This window comes from Ambystoma mexicanum, chromosome 12, assembly GCF_040938575.1.
Source record: "Ambystoma mexicanum isolate Mex_15411 chromosome 12, UKY_AmexF1_1, whole genome shotgun sequence".
NCBI classification, from domain to species: domain Eukaryota; kingdom Metazoa; phylum Chordata; class Amphibia; order Caudata; family Ambystomatidae; genus Ambystoma; species Ambystoma mexicanum.
In genome coordinates this window covers 2,611,383-2,631,389 of record NC_090936.1, presented here as the reverse complement: position 1 = coordinate 2,631,389, position 20,007 = coordinate 2,611,383, and the positions used below count along the sequence as shown (strand labels likewise).

Here is a 20,007-nt window from a genome sequence, read left to right as displayed (position 1 = left end):
TCTCCATGGTGTATACGAGTATGCATTCTGGGTGTTGGCAGACCGCATGGCGGTTGACTGCGGTGCATGCACCATGCTGCGCGCGGAACGTTAGTACTAAACAGTCTATGGCATTGCGTGTAATCTAGATCCATCTGAAGTTAGTAGAGGCATGAGGATGCTATGCTTGCAAGACTAGCAAAAAAGAAGTGTAAGGTGAATTATGATAGCTTTGTCACTATTAAACATTGTAAATATAATGAAATAACAGCCTTTTAAATGAAGCATTCAAACCCTCCCAGAAACAAAAGAATGTATTTGGGTTTGCAAATGTTTACAGAGCAAACTTGTTACTTTCAAAACCTGATACGCCTCACTAGTACTGGTGAGCGAATAGCCACAGACAGCAAACTAAAATGATTGTGTGTGCCCCCCCGAAACCCCCCCAATTCCGAAGCCAATTCTTTTCATGACCAACAGTGCTATCTGCAGCAGAATGGTTTCCAGAAGTTAGTGGGAAGGGGCACTTCTTGAAGCAACTTGTGCCATTAACTACCAGTTCATTAAAGTGGCAGTGCCCTATCGACATCTGGGCAAGTCTGCATCTGTCCAACGAAATAAAGGCTCCACTCAAGGCAGATTTGGAAACGATAGTTTATCAGTAAGAAACAATGGAACCAGAGCAAAGCAGACACATTTCTGTGATATGAAACCCGGTGTAAGCAGAAGGACCCAGGGGCATCATCGGCTGGAATGCCTTCCCACGCGTGAAGTAGACCACCCGACAGGGAGCCAGAGGGCGCTTCTGAACTTGCACTCTTTAAGAGCACATTAGGTGAACTGTAAAAAACTATGCAACTTTGTATCAATACATTGTACTAAAATCATTCCAACTTGTACTCGGTGGCCTCGTTTGAAACACCAAGACATACAAACATGTCTTGGAAGGTCTTTTGCTCCATGAAGGTTTTCGTTGCCGCGAGTCAGGCCCCGAGTGGACTACGCAAAGGTCTTGCTCAGGATGTCCTCTTCTTGCTGCCGATGGATGGCCATGATACCCACTGCAGGTACTGGGAGCGGAGGTCTGCTCACAAGTCGAAGCTGCAGAAAAGAGAAAGAGAGCAACGCATTGGTGGTCACCGTTACTGTCCGCGCACAGCTCAACGTCATGGATGTGCCGCAGGAACCACAGGCAATCATACATCAAGCTCATCCAAATGCCTCAGGGTACACTGCTTGGAATGATGATGGGCTCGCAAGGAGTGTGGTCGCTCCCCCATCCCCGCGTGGTGAAATGATCCATTGAATACATAGTGGCTGGCCGGCTGCAACTAGGTCTGCTATCCCTGTTGGCCATTTTACACGTGTGTGACCGTGAAGTGAAACGAGAAGTAGGTCAAATCTTCAGCCAGTAATGAGCCTGCACTAATCTGCAAATATTAATCAATACCTTTGAGGTAATGAGCCTGCACTAATCTGCAAATATTAATCAATACCTTTGATTTATATAGTCAGTGAGGTACGATTATATGGTTAACAACAATATCGTCTTGAACAGATATGCATGAATGTGTGTCCTAGAGTGGATTTTTCTATTGCATTTTGTGTTGACTGATTAGGCAATGCAAAACAATATCCTGAACTATTCCTCCTCCTGTCTGAAGAGAACAGAGTTGCCATCCACGCTACATACTGTTTCAAGGGATCTTTGTGATGATGTTTCTTGTTCCCAGAGTGGGCCCACCGGCAGCGTATTCACCACTAGAATGTGGTTCTAAAAACCCAGAGTGGGTTCAATTCCAAAGCAGGTGCCCTCTGGTTCTCATTTCTACCGATCCAACTTTCATAAAAGATCTCTCCTCGTTTATCAGGATCTGTGATTTCACCCCGAATAATACTCCTAGTTCGCTGAAGTTCTTTGAACACTCCAACCCTGCATGCTTTGCTAACACAGACCTTTGAGGAGGAGGCAGTTCGGAAGGCCAAGGGAAGTGCTGGCGATCAGGGGACTCCACCCAGTACATGATGCTAAGCCCTCCCCAAGAATGCATAGGGTAGGCTTTGAGAACCCACCCAACCTGATGACTTTGGGGGTCTTGACTGTTATGCCAGATGCCTGCGTGCTGACACAGTAGGGATACAGGTAGAATTGGACACGCACTGCAGCGTGAGTGACTCTCACTCCATCTCTGCAAGGGAGCAGGCGAGCGGATCAGGAGCCCACTCACAAGGGAACAATCTTGTTAGGGGAGCTAAGGAGCCACAAGCCATATCATTTGGTGGCATTGCAGGAATGCCAATGAGGATGGAGGGAGCTGGATGGCAGAGCCATGACCAGGCGACCCAAGATCAAAATGGCAGCAGGAGCTTTTGAGCACAAAGTCAGCAATCCAATTCCCAATCATGAACTCTCTGAACCCAGGCATCAAGGGAAGCCGCACCACAATGATCATCAGGAAAGGGAAAAGGCCTTGCAAGTCTCTCTTATTTATTCATTGTGCATTTGTTAGGCACTTATACAACTGGTAAATTGTGTTTCAAAGCGCCAATTGGACAGGTGTATTTCATTTTGGGCATAGGTTACTGACAGAAGTAATGAATAAAAAGAGGATTTTATTTAAACAAATGCAAACGTTTCTCAAACTGCAAATACAGTAAAGAACCACTGGAATACATACCTTACACGCCAATTGCTTTTCAAACCTGGGTGCGACAAACGTCCAGGGGCCCATGTTCTGTGGTTCCTCCTGACTCCAGACAAAATCTGTGGCATAAAGAGAAACACGACAGAGGAGATCAGCTCTGGAGACTGAACCTCACTACGAATCCCAGGCCTATCACTGGGCTATGCTAGGGGCGGCGACAACAGCAGCACACGTGGCATGATTCAAGACCTAAGCTTGTTACATGGCCTACGGGGAAGGGGGCTAGTCTAGGGACCCAGTCTCTTGACTAGTTTCAAACAGGAACTCCAAGGCATCCGCCCAGGACAGTCAAGCGTCCCTGCACACTTCCTTCAGATGGCGTTGCCCAGAGTGGGGTCGACTGGTTTCTCCTGGCCGTGCTCTTTGTCTGGTCTTAGTTGAGATTGTGCTCTTATGTACAGTCGCCTCATAAGAACTACTGAGGCAAGCCCTTTAAGCCACCCCTTTAGTAATGCCCCAAAAAAGCGATTGAGAAAACGAGGCTGAAAATATTTTTTTGTTGAATGCACATTTTTATTACAAAATAGATGGGGTGGGGCATTATGAGAAGAGCGAGAGAGACCAGTGAAGGATACGCTGGCTACAGCTAGCTGTGTCATGCTTTCATTTGATTGACAGGGGGTTGGGCGGGGGCAGCAGTGTAGAGCAGAGGAAAGGAGCTTGCACTCACCTTTGGCGTGCTTATATCTGTTTAACTCCAGCTGCAGCCCCTCGAGGGGGAAAGGGCAGAGTTCCTCCACCCTGATGATGGCCGTGCTATGCAGCTTGTCACCTGTTGCCTCCCTTTGCTTGACTAGGGCATAGTAATGTTTCCCAGAACACACCACCACATGCTGTACCCTGAAAGTACAAGAAGGCACTGCATTAAGAAGAGAGCAGGACTACAGGAATGACCTGCCGAGTACAAGAAGGCACTGCATTAGAAGAGAGCAGAACTACAGCAATGACCTGCCAAGTACACAAAAGGCACTGCATTAGAGGAGAGCATGACTAGAGCAATGACCTGCCAAGTACAAGAAGGCACTGCATTAGAAGAGAGCAGAACTACAGCAATGACCTGCCAAGTACACAAAGGCACTGCATTAGAGGAGAGCAGGACTAGAGCAATGACCTGCCAAGTACAAGAAGGCACTGCATTAGAAGAGAGCAGAACTACAGCAATGACCTGCCAAGTACACAAAGGCACTGCATTAGAGGAGAGCAGGACTAGAGCAATGACCTGCCAAGTACAAGAAGGCACTGCATTAGAAGAGAGCAGAACTACAGCAATGACCTGCCAAGAACAAGAAGGCACTGCATTTGCAGCCCATGACCTAAACGGACAGAGTCGTAACAAGAGGTATTTAGGCAAAGATGAAATATGGCACATAATGCATCCTTTGCACGGTCAACCGCTGTGGAAAGGCATGGGATCCCCTCCCTCCTGTGATGGAGCAGCGTCCCGCGCTGGGAAAGGTGCACATGCTAATCTAATCCTTGTGCACAGCAATGGCTAGACACAAGCATCCCTGCAGTTCCTGCACGCCGAGGCCTGTGCTCCCCGCTGCACATGCTTAGGCTGTAGGATTTAAGACAAAGAAAGCAGATACCCCCTTGAGAGGAAGCTTTCACACCACCCCAGAGGAGCAACCAAGTCTGCCACCCATGTAGGGTTCTCCCTGGTTTCAAGAGAGGCCGTCTTTCCTATTGTTTCAATGGCAATCGAGAACTCATGAAACCTTGTGGCCCTTCCCCAGGGTTGGCTTGGGATAGGATAGGCCTACACCCCCAATAAAAACAGTGGCCCATATATGCACATCAATTGTTCTTCTTTACTGCAAACTATTTGAGAGGTACCTCTTGATGTATTTTCTGTAACATTTATAGAAAATAGTTTGTATATTCCGGCATATAAAACGACTGGGCGTATAAGATAACCCCCACCTTTTCCAGTTAAAATATAGAGTTTGGGATATACCCGCCCTATAAAAAACAACACCCGGCGTATAAGACGACCCCCAACTTTTGAGAACATTTTCCTTAGTTAAAAAGTCGTCTTATACGCCGGAATATACCGGTCAACACGACAAGCTGCACGGTGCCTTAACAAAGTTGCCCGCACTTGCTAACAGGGCCAGCCTTTCCTGCCCACATGGAAGAAACACATACCTGCAAATGTGAACTGGTGCCTTGCCATACAAAAAGTACTTTAAGTTCCCCCTAAAGATAGTTTTCAGGCCCGCCACAGAAGCAATGTGTATATAATTACAAGGCATGCTCTGCATGGGATGAGGCCCGGCAGCAAGCCGGCTAGAGATTTAGGGTGGCTGGCAGCGGAGGAAGATGGCTGCCTGACTGCACGCTGCTAGGGAACACTCCCCCAGCGGCATGCAGAGCGCCCGCCAACACTTTACCAGATCTAATAGTGCGGACCAGGAAGCAATCCCCCACACTTGAGTAACGCAATGTGAAACACAGACGAGCGAACATTATCCCCACCCCCTCTAACGGCTCCTTGACACCACTGAGGAGCAGCGCGGCCCTCGGTGCATGAAGGGAAGACCAGTAGAAGCTGCAACGTGGGTGCCTCCTTGGGTGGGAGCAGGCACCACAACAGACAGGTCTGTCCCCGTGTGGGCGCGGGACGGCTGAGCAGATCCTCCTTCCCAACACTGGAAAGCTGGGAAGTTTAGCAGGCGATGGCAATGCTTTTGAGAGCTCGTGCAGGGTTTCTAATTCAAGATGGCGCTGCCTGGCTTGCTTTAAGAAGCTTGCATGCCTAAGAGGGGATTTACTGCGTCCACGAAAATATACTCCTAAGTGGAAAGGATATGCATGATCATTGTAGGGGGCTGCGGGGTTAACAATATGAAAAGAAAAGAAACAAACAACACTGCATTTAATATCAAGCCGGTATTCATGTCACATATATGACTTGGAAGGTCCATCCTGCTCCTGCGGAACCCGCCCCTTCTCTGGCGTTTGGAGGGGGGCTGGGCCAGGTTCCCCTCTCTTTATTACATACTTGGGTGCAAGGTGCAGCTCATGGGCCAATCAGCACAGGGCGTTTCCGTCCCACCCATGCAACCATAACATGGCAACGCCTGTAGGTTTCTATTGCTGCTGCTGTAACATCTAAGTGATAGATGAACGCAGGGCAAGCACGCGGGGAAAGTTCCTGGGGTTGCATGCTTCCCAAAGGGTAACTCAGCCTCAGGACAACCTGACGAGGTGAAGTTGATCTGTCTGGAATCTTCAGATAAGTAAACTCCCGGTTTACACGCATTTCGCCGAATGAAATGTCATCTTGGGACATTTCATCGCCGGAATTCTCATCGCCAGAAACCCTTTTTTTAAAAAAAATATTTTTTGGGGGGTGTTTTGTGCGGGTTGGGGTTTGATTATTAAAGTAGGGGGAGGGACCTGGGGGGAACCCCCCCCCCCCATAAATAAAAAAATACAGGGTTTCTGGCGATGAGATCTCGGTGATGAAATGTCCCACGATGACCTTTCATTCGGCGAAATCCTCTGATAAAAAATAGTTTGGAAATTCAAGCCAGCAGGTTAAAGTAATAAGGGAGCAGCTCACCTTTTGGGATCCACAGAAGAATCTCCTATTACAGGTTTAAAGGATGTCCCTGGTGCCATGTCCAGAAAACTCGAGACAGCAGCCTGTGCCGGGGGAGAGAAGAAATCACAAGGAAAGCATGACTGGCATTGCCCCCCTCACCCGGGGCCACCATCACAGTGAGCCTTGCCAAGCATTCGCCATACGAACAGAAACATACCCAAGCGAAAGTTGCATTTCTACAAGAACATACAAGGAAAACAACATCTATGAAATGGATAAACAAGCATTGGCAAAGCCGACAGTTAAACACAAGGCTCTACCCAAGTCCCAGGGAGGCGGCACCCTCGTTGTGAGGCCCGTCGGTGTGCACTGGCTGTTGCAGACCTCCCTACTTATAACTTTAGGGTATCGCCGACGTCCTCTAGTGCTTAAGCACCACCCAGGAGCCACATCTATATAGCCTCACTAGATGGCGATAGAACAGCAGAAAAACAGGACAGCCCATATTTCCGGCTCCTTCAATGGTGCTAAACTGTTACTTATGAACATGGGCTAAAAGAGAAGCATTCGGAAATGTATTACTGAACAGGGCCTGGGCCAAGATGTTCCATTCTTCTGTAGAACTCATTGCTAGCAAGAACTGCTAGGCATGATCAAATATGAGATAGATCACTAATAGCCCTAATGATTATACCCCTTTTCAACCATCACCTCTTCCCGACTAAATGAGCCTCCTATTAAAATACAGATTGTAAAATTCCATGTCACTACCATTCTCCCAGTTGCTTGTAAATAAATGTATGAACTGCTGGTAAACCTGCAGCCTTGGCTAGGATAGCTTACAGCTGCTACCTGAGGGATTAGATGGCTGGACTATCTGCCTTAAAGGGAAGCCGGAGGAAACCCTACATTACATGGCCACTGCATAACCGGCAACGGATAACTTAACCACGTTCAAAAGCAACAAAAACAAACCGGTTTGGTTGGGTCCAACGGTATGGTTTAAGGGTTTCACAATCTAAACAGGCTTTCTATAGGTCCATGGACCCCAGTCTTCCCCTTTACCCCTAGTTCAGGTCTACCTCCTTGGCGGAAAACAGGCACTTTGCACCTGGCAAAGGTCGGGCCCGAGCGGGCAAAGGCCCGCCCATACTCTGTAAATGCCCACTCAGCAGCAATGTGTGGTCACTTCCAGATGTTAATGTCACTGCAGTGGGCCCAACTACATTAGCTTCTTCAGGCCTGACTCGCCTCCGGCAGCTGGGCTGTAGAGAGTCCCACACTTCTCTCTTGCCCTTGGTCTAGGTCGTCAGGATTTGGATTTGGTCCAACTGGGGAGCTGTGCCTTGGCGCAGATATAAAGAATGGTTAAGATTCCGTGGGTTCTCAGCCTTCCTCTCTGAATAGTAATACACAAACTTTACTGACCAGCCTGGAGTTCGATCTGATAACCACTGTATGATCTTTGGTGGCAGTGAGCTTATGAAGACTAGCACACCCTTGCCCCCCTCTTCTGCTCACATCTTACTTCTGTTGGTCTCTTTGAATTGCACTCTCTTCTCTTCCTCCTCACTGCCGTCTCATTTTCTGCTCCTCCTTTCACTCTGGTGCTGGCCTCCTCTTCCTTTCTTCCTTGCTTTCTGCACCGGCCAGAGTGAGAGGGAAAGCGGGGGCTGGGGTCCCAATGAGAAGGATCTCCGTCTTACTGGCATTAAGGCAAAGATCGTTGGAGACGCACCAATCCTGAATCGCTGATAGACAGTCAGGAATGAGTGAGTAATGTTAATCAGTGGAACTCTAGGACTGCCTACACTTATTTTATTTCTAAATAAAAGTGCAAACTGTGGCAGGCTGCGTAGTGAGGCGTGAGACTGAAGATGAGCACACAGGACCGGATGGTATTAACGACGAACAGTTCAAAGAGTATCACTTCAAATGATATTCCAGGTTTTAAAAGACGTTAGGGTGCAGGGAAATATAGTGATGTACTGAGGCCTTCTCTCGACCCCGTGTGGCGCTTTACATATTCTTCCAAACCCTTGCTCTTCAGGGACACCCTACATTAAAAGAAAACTGGCATTCCAAACAGAAACCCTAAATCTAATCTTTAGCCTAAGGTTTAGCAGCTGGCCTTTATGTCTAGCCACGCTAAGTGTAAGGCCTGTCCCAATACCTTCATTGGCCATGGCTCTCCCAGTTTCTAATCCGAACAGGCACTTCTGGGATACACATAAGGTCCCAAGACTACAGGCCTCGCACTCAACCGAACTGTAAAAGGCTGTGGGGGGGGGGGGGGGGAAGAGTCCTTGGGTACCGTTTCTTCAAGGATGGGTAGATCTATTTGTTGAAGGAACACAATTCACGGAACAGGAAAGGTCAAAGGATGTTAAATGGTGCAGCGCAGTGCATGATGGGGGCTGCAGCACACTGTGTCCTTGGCGGTCCATGTTTCTGCTAAGGCTGGCTCTCTAGACACGCAGTGCAGGCACTGCCTTTTTCTTTTACGGAGTGGGAACTGCTTGAAACAAAATTCGTTACGCCAGACAGGCATGCGTATTTGTAGAATTATTATGAGATGTTATGAAAAATAAATTACATTAAAAAAAAAGTGTTTTATCACCAGCATTGAACAATGTCACCGGATCCCGTGGATGGGGCAGGATTGCAGCTCTGATGCCAGGATGAAGAGAGACCTTCATGTCTGACCCCTTTCATAGGCTGCAAAGTGCGTCTTCTCACTGGCATTATTGTAAGGCTACTTTCTTGCATGCAGGAAAAAAACAACAGTCTTTAAATAATTGAACTAAAAACCTGAGCAATATCTCTTCTTTTCGCAACACAGTACTCCCTCCAACCAAACCTCAAATCCCTGTTGAATAGTTAATCCGCTTCTAAGGAAGAGACTAAGAGAGGCGGGGAGGGGGACTCAGTAGCTCAGGAGAAGGTGGGCAGCCGCTCCTGGGCTTCTGCCCTGTGGCAGAAGATCAGCGCCAAAGTCTGCCTTCTGGAACCAGCTCACAGGTAGGCAGCACCCGGACGCCAGGGGCTTGCCTCATAGCAACACGGCTAACTCAGACATGATTCATACGTGTCGTCTTGTATGTGCGCTGCAGTACACATAACACCAGAGCCGACCTGTGCCCAAGTAATGCCCAATTGATCGAACAGTCTTAGGTGGGGCGTTTGATACGGGTGTCTTATGACTCCCCAGTTCTGAACACAAGGGGTTTCTGCAATCCGTGGCTACTTCAGTAATAATTGTTCAGATACATGAAGTCCACATTAAAAAAAGTCAAGCCTCTGTCCCTGCTTCCACAAAAATCAGGTTTTAATTCAAAATACAGACAGATCGAGTGGGTTTTGGCATCCTAGGTCATAAGCGTATGCAGTCACTGTCATGTGACCAAACTGTGCACGTTCCTTAGCCCCAAAACGCCCCCAGGTCTCATAACAGAGCGCAAAGACAAATCATGAACCAGTGAAGCCCCCGAGGATACGATGACCTGATCTACTTAAGGGGAGCGACATGGACTTTCGAACAGCCACATCAAACACAGGCTCCTAGAACCTCAGCCAGGCCACAGAGAGCACTGATAAGATCATGGCTAAACCAATCATGCTGGTTAACCATTAGCAGTTCAATAGCTTGTACTTTCCAACGTGTATGCAATTAGTAACATATTGCTTGCAGGAGTACACAAGCCCACGGTTCTTCATTTGAAGCCTCAAAAGAATAGGTATGCAGGGAGGTCTTCAAAGGGTACACCAGCCTGTTATGTTATGTTAGCTGAATTTGTAGCGTGCACGTTCACCCAGGGGCATCTTGCCGCGAGGAGGCACAAAGCAGGGCCGCAACCATCAACGATTTAGCAGAAATTAACAGTTTTAAGTAGATGACGAAAGTGCAGATGGTTCTCAATCTGTTTAAGTGGAAGGCTATTCCAAAGTTTACCAGCCGCCACAGAGAAGGCCCGGCCACCAACTCCCTGAAGTTGGAACTTGGGGACCAGAACCAGGTGATAGTTTCCGGAGCAAAGGGTCCAACGAGGAACATAAGGCTGGAACTCATCCCGAAGGAATTCAGCCCCAACATGATAATAGGCCCGGTGGACCAAGCAGAGGGACTTGAACTATACGCAGTTTCACCAGAAGCAAATGCAGACGTCGCAGAACCAGACCGATGTGGGAACCATATGGTGTCGCAGTGGCAACCCGAGCAGCCAGGTTCTGCAACAGTTGCAACCGATGGATAAGGCCAAGCAGCTGAGCCAGGAAAAGAGCATTACGGTAGTCAAGAGAAGCCACGACTTCAGGGCAAAGCGCAGACGGCAGAAAAGGTAGAATCTTGCGGAGAACCCTCAGCAAGAAGTGCCCGACTGGCATACCGCACTTACAAGCAAAGCCGTAGAGAAAGCCTGCCACAAAGACCAAACCTTAGTATCCTCCTATTGCAGGGTTATTCCATTTTGGCAAGCTCCAAAGAGCTTTAAAACAATCTTTCGGGCAGGGCATTGTATGAACACCTTCTCGTATCAGTAAAAAGGGTGATGAAGCCAGGGAACCAAACATCGGTCTCCTTCCACCACCAAGTAATGTTTTGAGGCACAGAGAGGGGATGGTTGGGTTGTGACGAATTCAGATCACTATCTTCATCACCATGCCCGGACAGGCTTCTATAGCCCAGTAGCTGTCCTAAGGCTACACATCTAGAGCCTCGGGCTCACTGGAGTAGACGAAGACCCCCTTAATCACTGGGTGCAGTGTTCTGACCTTAATAATGAGGGGCCCATAATTCCTTTACAATCTGGATGCCATAGAAGTGCCAATAGATAGGTTCTGAAGAGACTGGAAGCCCAAACTAGGTGATGCCCCGGTCTTCACAATAGCGATGGGGACAGAGGGAGGCAGAACAGATCCAAACACAGCAATGGTTGGGGAGAGCAGACTGGGCAGAATGGAAGCCGCCACTTCAGGCAAGAAGGCATGCTTGCAAAGCAGAGGGTTCACGCTTCAGCAAAGAGGCTGTGGCAAGAGACAGTGCAGAGAGTAGGAGCTGGACGCTACATATCTGAGCATGGATAAGGGTAACCCTAGGGAATGGGTTTGCTTTTTGAGAAATTGGTGGGGCTGAGGAAAAAAGAAAATACCCCGATAGGAATTACCATGACATATTATTTCACCATCCTGACATTGTTCATTTAGACTGACCACCAGGAAGGTTATGCTTGTGTGGTTATAGATAAACCCCTGGTTCCTGTAGGTTTTTATCCATCCCAGCACATGTGAGAAATAAAAGTGTTCAACGCCATTTCTTGAATCGTGTGGTTCTTAACGTTTGCACAGTAGCTTTTGGGAAGTTTGTAGCCCTCACCCTACCCAGTCACCGGCTGGACACACAGTGTAGCCCCCGGAATGCTGCCAGATGGTCGATGGACAGAATGCCGGTTCACATAATAGAAAACGAAGGTGCCAAAGAATGGGGACACCTGGACAGCAGGGGAAGACCGCCAAGTCCTAAAGGTGGGGGTTGCAACCTTTGCTTCTCTACATGTTCAGGACAACTCCTCCTATCAGCCCTAGGCAGCAGAGTCAATGGTGAGGGATCATGGGAGTCATAGTTCCAAACATTTGGAGTATCACAGGTTGCAAACCTGTGTCCTACGGTGCAAGCATAACCTGCAGAAGAACATGAAGGAGATATTGGCAGTGTCGGCTGTGGAGAGTATTCCAAAAAAGAAAGCATTGCAAGCCCCATACTGCTACTCACCGGGTATCTGAGCAGCATTTTGGGAGAAGCGATGATGAGGGGTTTCCGGAAGTTCCGCACCATCTGTCTGCGAAGTAAGTGGAAATACTGTGCAGGTGTGGTCGGGTGCACAATAGACATATTGACATTATCACCGTCTACTCCTTCTTCTGCACTGTCGCACAACTAGAAAAAAGGAAAGTGTGTGCAGAATTAGGGCGAAGAGGCACATTATCAAATGAAATGCAGCTTGCAGTCATGGACATGCTCAAAGACAAGGCAAGAGAGGTCTTGACTTAGGCTGTTGGCTGCTTTCAGACAAACCATGAAATGTAGTCTAGATTCAAGGTGAGGAAACTGGGAGCTTAGGAATGCCAAGAGTCAGGGGGCTGGAGGGTACTAATAGATTCAGGGTCCAGGCACAGCATGACCTGGAGCTTCTGATCCATCTTTTCGATGGCCACGTGTAGGATGGGAGTATATATAAAACCAGTGAGAAAGTAAGCCGAGGTTAGACGGCGATGGTCGGCGACACTTCATAATACAAGATACACGTATCAGTGGCTCTCGGGTAAACCAAGCAGAGTGACTAATACGCTTTGGTAAAAAGCTCAAACCTACAGGGGAAAGGCAATGGTGCCAATAGGCTCTACACTCTTCTAATCTGTAGTTCTGAAGATACTTTACAGGACAACTATTGGTGAATATGCCATCATCGAATTTCTGTCACCTCTTTTCTATTTTCAAACACGAACCCTTGTTTTGCATTTTTTCCAAATTCTTTGTAAACCCTTTGCATTGGTTCCGGTCCTTTTTTACCTGAAAATGCAAAACTAACTGGCACCGCCCAATGCAAGCAGGGTGTGGGGCATAGAAGGCACATCCTTAGCAGCTTCCCCTCTGAGCATCAGGACCTCAGGCACCCGAGGCTCCCAACGATATCTCAGGGGCGTCGCCAATGACTCCCACACTTACACACACACACACACTTACACACACACACTTACACACACACACACACACACACACACACACACACCCACACACACACACACACACACACACACACACACACACACACACCCCCCCATTGTTGGAATGTCCTGGAAAACGTAAGCTGCCATTTTGGACTGTTTATTTTTCGTTTATTGATATTTTGTTTCTATCGAGCGCGACAAGGCAAAGGAGGGGAACAGGGGAGAACAAAACAGCAATCTTACTAGGCCCAGTGACATTGAGAACGTGCAAGTGCATGGGAACGGGGGAGGGGGAAAAGTGCAGTGAAGGAAGGGGGGAAAAGTGGAAAGTGCAAAGCAGAGGAGAAACCAATAAATAGCAATAAATAAATAATAAAGGCAACAAACAGTGGTAGTGCAGCCAGCAATTTGCAAGTGCTAGGTTTAAGGCAGCAGATTAGGTCTGATAAGTGCAGGAAGAAAAAAGGGGGCGGGGGGCTGTATGGGTACAGATACAGACCCCAGTGCAAGGGGTGGCCCGGAGGCAGTGCGGGAGGGTGGCGTGGTGAGCAGGTACCTGGGCCCAGAGGACAGAGGGTGACCAGGTGCATGGTGCCAAGAGAGAACAGATCAGCAGGGGAGAGGGGGAGCGAAGGCAGAAGAAAAGAGTAAGGTCTTGAGGTGCTTCCGGAACCGGAGATGGTTATCCTCAAGTTTTAGAGAGGCAGGGAGGCTGTTCCAGAGGAAGGCCCCAGCCGAAGACAGATCTACCCCCAGCTTGTTTCTTTGAAAAACGACGGACCCTGAGGGAGTTGGAGGAAGAGGAGCGAAGAGCTCGAGAGGGGAGGTAATTACGGAGGGATAGCTGAAGGTATTTTGGACCCAGGCACCAGAAAGCATTGTGGACAATGCAGAGGGTTTTGAATTTAATCCTTGCATCCACTCTGAGCCAATGGAGAGATTTCAGAGCTGGAGAGACATGATCCCAGGGCGTGAGGCCAAGGACAAATCTCGCAGTCCTGTTCTGGATTAGTTGCAGAGGGCAGAGAGTAGAGGCAGGTAGATTTAGAAAGAGGTTGTTACAATAGTCCAACCTAGAGAGAACCAGAGCTTGGGATACCATGAGCTTCTGGGGGAAGGAGAGGAAAGGCAGAGTACCTCTGAGGAGGAGTAGTAGTAGGAAAGTTGACTTTTTAGAGACCTCAGAGATGTGGGCGGAGAACAAAAGGGAGGAGTCAAAGATGACCTTGAGGTTCTTAGCCTCGCAGGTGGGGGTAGGAGGAGGGCCAAGGGAGGCCGGCCAGAGAGTGAGGGGAAAGGATGGTGAAGGTGTGCTGATGAGGAAGATCTCCATCTTGCTGGCATTCTGAAAAAGATCATTGGCGGCACACCAATCTTAAATGGCAGTTAGGCAATCAGAGATGAGTGAGGGAGAGGAGGTGGCAGAGGGCAGCCTGAAAATGAGTGGAGTGTCGTCAGCGTAGCACTGGAAATTTGAGCAGAAAGTGGCAATGCAGTGGGCAAGAGTTGCCACGTATTGGTTGAAAAGCCACAGCGAGAGGTTAGACCCCTGGGGAACACCACAGGTAGAGAGGAAGATAGATGAAAGGAAGGACCCAAGTTGGATCTTGGAGGGTTGATCAGAGAGGAAAGAGGTCAGCCAGGCCAGAGCCTGATCAGTGATACCCAGGTTTTCACAGAGACGGTTGAGCAGGATGGTATGGTTGACCGTGTCGAAGGCAGAAGAGAGAGATCGAGGAGGATGAGGACAGAGGGGATGTTAGATTCAAGGTTGTAGAGCAGATCTTCACAAATTTTCAGGAGAGCAGTTTCCGTGCTTCTGGCAGCTCTGAAGCCAGACTGGTCATGGAGACAGCCAACAGAATTGGAATGAAAGTTAAGCTGAGAGATGGCCAACTTTTCCAGGAGTTTGCCCAGAAAGGGAGTAATGGAAATTGGGCGATAGGACAAGAAGGATCAGCTGTGGGGTTCTTGAGAAGAGGATGCACAAAGGAGTGCTTCAGAGGAGAGGGGAAAGATCCTGAGGCAAAGGAGTGGTTGCAAAAATCAGCAAGGGCCGGAGTTAGGGTGTCAATGTGGTCCTTGATGGGTTTAGAGGAACAGGGATGAACCTGTTTTGATTAGGCTTTCATAGATCGGACTTGTCTAGCGACCTCGTCAGGGGAGAAAAGAGGAAAGGACGAGAAGTATGGTGTGGGGGGTGGCTAAAGGAGGGTCAGCAAGCACAGATGGAGAGGGGGGAGGAGGGGCGTGGGTGGAGAGGGTGGACAGGATGTCCTGGGATTTTTAAATGAAGTAAGAGGCAAGGGCATTGCAAATAGCCTGGGAGGAAACAGGAGGGGGTAGAGACTGCAACAGGGTTGGCCAGCTCCTTGCAGATTTTAAAGAGTTCGGCCGAGTTGTTAGATGCCGCATAGACACAAGCTTGAATGTGAACTCTCTTCTTGGGGAGGACAGAGAGACGGTATTGCCTTTGTAGCAGGCAACAGGCCATTTTGTCAGAGGATGAACAGGAAGTCCTCCATTTCCTCTCAGCCACCCTACACTTACATTTAAGTGTAGCTAGGTCAGAGTCATACCAGGAATTGCACTTGGCTTTGGACTTCAAAGGGATCTTCATGACAGGGGCAGGAACATCAAGAGTATCAGAAATTGAAGAGTAGAGCAGAGACAGGGCTGTGTCGGGATGTGAGACAGCCAAAGGTGGAGGGGCGGGGGGATTGCCGGCAAAAGCCTCAACTGACACATGCTTCTTGAGCCGGATGTCCGAGAAGGTAGGTGGCAGTGTTGGTTTAGGCTTGGCTTAGGGGGTAGAGATGGAGAGATGAGAGGAGAGAAGGGAGTGATCGCTCCAGGAGAGAGGAGTGGTCAGAGGGATGGAAAGGGGGAGATCAAGACATCGAGTGTGTGCCCTGCAGAGTGAGTCGGACCAGAGGGCAGGATGGTCAGGGATAGGGAGTCGCAGAGGTCGCGGAAGAGTACAGAGGAGGAGCAAGGAGAGTCTAAATGTATATTGAGGTCACAGAGGAGGAGGAGTTGAGTGGTAGAGGCCAGGAGGGATGAGGAGAGGTCCGCCCACTCAGAGAGAAATGACGTGATTTGACCAGTAGGCCGGTAGATGGTAACCACAGTAAGAGAATGGGTAGGCGAGAAAGAAAGCCTAGTAGGTCTGAGTGGGAATGATAGAGGCAGGAATCCACTCAGGAAAGATCAAGGCTACCCCCCAACCAGACGGGGAGGATCTGGGTGCTGAGAGGATCTTGTAGCCATCAGGGAGGAGAGTATCAAAGCTTGTGACCGAGCTGGCCGTGAACCATGTCTCAGTAAGACCAAGGACATCAAGGTCTAGTTCTTCAAGGACGTGGCAGATGTCAGAGGAGTGTTTGACAGCAGAGCGAGAGTTGAGAGTGGCAATATGAAGAAGGTTGCCAGCCTTAAAGACCTTCTGGGGAGGGGTACAGATCAGAGGTACGCCGTGCGGAGGAGAAAGAGCCCTAGGAGCGGCGCAGGAGGGGAGAGAGAGAGAGAGAGAGAGAGAGAGAGAAAGAGAGAGAGAGAGAGAGAGAGAGAAGGAGGGGACAGCAGGAGATAGAGGAAATTGATGAGGTGAGATTGGCCTGAGGGCCTTGGACCATGACAGATAGGAAGACCAGGGTTAGAGGCCAAGATATCCTTTTTGAACTTCTTCCTACCAGACTTAGTGAGAAGGGAAGGAAAGTCAATGGAGAAGCAGTTGGAAAAGATAGGAGAAACAGAAAGCGCCACGGGGTGGAAATGAGGAGAGGATGGAGAAACTGGGGGGGCTAAGGCAGGTAGGAGTGGGACAAAAGAGAGTGGCGAGGTCACTGGGCTGGCAAGTTACAGAGAGCAGCAGTATAGAAGCAAAATACAGAGAATTTAACAATAGGCACCGAGATTTGACTTTTTAGCACAAAGCAAAAACAGCAAGATTTGACTTTTCAATCTTGGAATCAGATGTTAGCAAAGGGTTTTAGGAAGCGCTGCGCATCAGGATGACAACATGGGTATCATGTGCCCCTTCTATGTAAGGGTATGGGACCGATGGAGACGCTGCCGCCATTGAATTGCTCCACTAGGTTGCGCCGCATTGTTTTCAGCGGTCTAGTTTTTCCTTCTGTCATGGCCGCCGCCGGCTTTTCTTCACTCCCGACCGGCGGCGGCGCGTTGCAACTGGTTTGTTTCTCCTTCGTTGCCAGCGCTTCCTTGAGTTTTCTCCTTGGCTTACCGCCCTCCTATCTGGCGTTGTCGCCTTTCCCCTTTTCTGTGCCTTCTTTCCTTTCTTTCGTCTTCGTGGCTTCCCTGGCCCTCGGCGTCTCCCTGCCGTGCCTCGGGTCCTGTGTCCTGGCTTCCCCGTTCTCTCTCCACTTACCTGGGTTACCTTCTCTCCCCTCGCTTTCATTTCCTTTTTCCGTAACGGAGTGGAGCAGTACTGTACCTGGATTCATTGCTTACCTGAGTGTCCGGAAGACATTTACCGACATATCAGTATTCTCTGGGGTTTTTTGCCCTCGTGGCTTTTTCCCCTTCTGGCGGCTGCGGATCCGGGGCCTCTGGTTTCTATATTTCTCCGGCAACCAGTGTGGCGTCGTTCCGCGGTCGGCCATACCTGCATAAAAAGAAATCAACAGTGAGAGATAAGATGAAGACGAAGACATCCGCTACACTTTCTTCAGGTGAGGAAGAGAGTGGAACAAACTATTCGGATATAGAGGTTGATTCACATGACAGCTTTCAACGCCAAAAGGATCCCGTTAAGGCAACCTCTGAACAGGTCCAAGAGCTGGTAGCGGCAGTGCAGTCCTTGAATATGGAAGTGCGAAATTTAAACCAGGAGTTACAAAATATCAAGGCCGAAAACACTGTACTCCAGCAGTTAGTGGCGACTAGAGAGCCCCGCAATACGGATCTTTCCCCCATGCCACTTTCATCAGGAAAGTTCGACGGATCTTCTAAGAAACTCCAGGAATTCATAGAGGCCTGTAATATACAAATTTGCCTTTCGACCTACTACATTTTTCACCGATCTAAGTAAGGTCGGGTTTTTGGTTTCCAATTTATCAGGAAACGCTTTGGCCTGGGTCAGTCCCTTGGTCACAGCAGACGATCTTATTTTGAGGAATTGGAGCGCCTTCCTTGCAAAGTTTAAACAGACCTTTGAAAGGCTAGTAGTCTCATATGGCCTGTGAAGAATTGCTGGTGGTCCATCAAGGGCAAATGGATCTTTTATCCTCCATCACCAAATTTAAACAGCTTGCTACAGAGGCTAATTGGCAGGAGCAAGCCCAATTCACCATCTTCGGGAGGGGACTTAAGGAGGAATTGAAGGACGAACTCGCAAGAATTCCTCGTCCGGCCTCTTTCTCGGAACTTTTGTCCGTCACTCTACAGAATCGTATCAATGAAAGGAAGCAAGAGAAGAAGAAGGCCAGAGGGGCTTTCAGCCTTCCCAGTCCCTCAGTTACTCCGAAGGTTCCCCCGGATCTCTCTAAAGAGGAACCCATGCAGATTGGCTTATGAGGGCGCCGCTCACTCCAGAAGAAAGAAAGAGACGCCGTGAAGCGGGTCTCTGTATGTATTGTGGATCTGCATCTCGGTTCGAGGAATAAACAAGGGTCCCTATGTAACCTTGTCAGTCGCCCCTTCCCGCCTGAATGAAGACGCTCGACTTTGTTGGTATCACTGCATCTGTCCTGGGGGTGGGGAGGTGGGCGGAGGGGAGGGAATGGGGAATAAATGAATAAAAATCGGTGGACACACTGGCTCTCAGACTGTGGCGCAGCGGGAAGCTTTATGGACACAGTATGGCCCAGCAAGATGAGTATCCTACGAGTCCAGAATAAGGAGAACCTCAAGGTTGAAGGTGTGGATGGCACTCCTCTCTGTTCCAGTCCCATCACCCACTCCACCGAAGCCATTCAGGTGGCCATTCAGGAACATAAGGACGAGATGTCGTTCGATATCATTAGGGCAGCCCACTTCCCCATAATTCTGGGCATCTCTTGGCTACGCCGTCACAATCCGACTATCGACTGGGCCACTAATACCCTCAGCTTTCTCTCCTCTTACTCCAGCCAGTCGTGCTTGATTTCTCAAAGATATTAGACTGCGGTATTACGGACTTCAGAGTCTCCCATTCGAACCATTCACTCGGTTCCACCGCAGTTTTCTGAATATTCCCAAGTGTTTGTTGTAAAGATGGAACATGATCTCCCCCCACATCGCCCGGAGGACTGTTCCATTGAACTTATTCCAGAGGCGTTGGTTCCATTTAGTAGGATGTCTTCCTTATCCCTCAAAGAGAAATCTGTTCTTCGACAGTACCTGGATGCCAACCTCAAAAACGGCTTAATCCAACCTTCCAAATCACCCGCTGGGGCTTCACTTTTCTTTATCTCTAAGAAGGATTCAGAGGAGCTTCGGCCTAGCATTGATTATCGCGGACTCAACAAGGTCACCATCAGAGACAGATATCCCATGCCCTTGATATCCGACATACTCGAGGCAGTCAAAGGGGCAGTGATTTTCACCAAGCTGGATCTGAGGAATGCATATCATCTCCTACGCATACGCGCTGGAGATGAATGGAAGACTGCATTTAGAACCCCGTATGGGCTTTACGAATACAGGGTAATGCCCTTTGGCTTAGTCAATGCACCTGCGGTCTTTCAACGGTTTATGGACCAAACCTTTTCAGACTTACTTTTCCATTCGGTCATCATCTATTTGGATGATATTCTAGTCTTTTCCAAATCAGCCCAAGAACACTCTCACCACTTACATGAAGTATTCAGGCGCCTTCAAGATAATCATCTGTTGGTCAAATCCAGTAAATGCCTTTTTCAAGTATCCTCAGTTCCGTATTTGGGGTTTATTCTTTCCAGGGATAGAGTTCAGATGGATCCCACGGTGTCTGCAATCACTGAATGGCCTTCTCCTTCTTCCATAAAGGAAGTTCAAAGATTCTTGGGTTTCTCGAACTTCTATCACAAATTCATCAAAGATTTTTCCTCTAGTGTGGCTCCCATCACT

At 48.8% G+C, this 20,007-nt stretch overlaps 1 protein-coding gene across 1 annotated transcript in view; it reads right to left on the bottom strand.

Moving 5' to 3' along the window:
• Positions 1-619: 619 nt before the first annotated feature.
• DHTKD1 (dehydrogenase E1 and transketolase domain containing 1) overlaps positions 620-20,007 on the bottom strand; it is a 141,517-nt gene continuing 122,129 nt past the window's right edge. The window contains exons 13-17 of the mRNA XM_069627789.1: positions 12,002-12,166; positions 6,253-6,335; positions 3,355-3,524; positions 2,658-2,743; positions 620-1,080 (exon numbers count right to left, since the gene is read on the bottom strand). Coding sequence (XP_069483890.1) covers positions 979-1,080; positions 2,658-2,743; positions 3,355-3,524; positions 6,253-6,335; positions 12,002-12,166 — 606 coding nt within the window. The 3' untranslated portion in view covers positions 620-978. The remainder of the gene's footprint in view (positions 1,081-2,657; positions 2,744-3,354; positions 3,525-6,252; positions 6,336-12,001; positions 12,167-20,007) is intronic.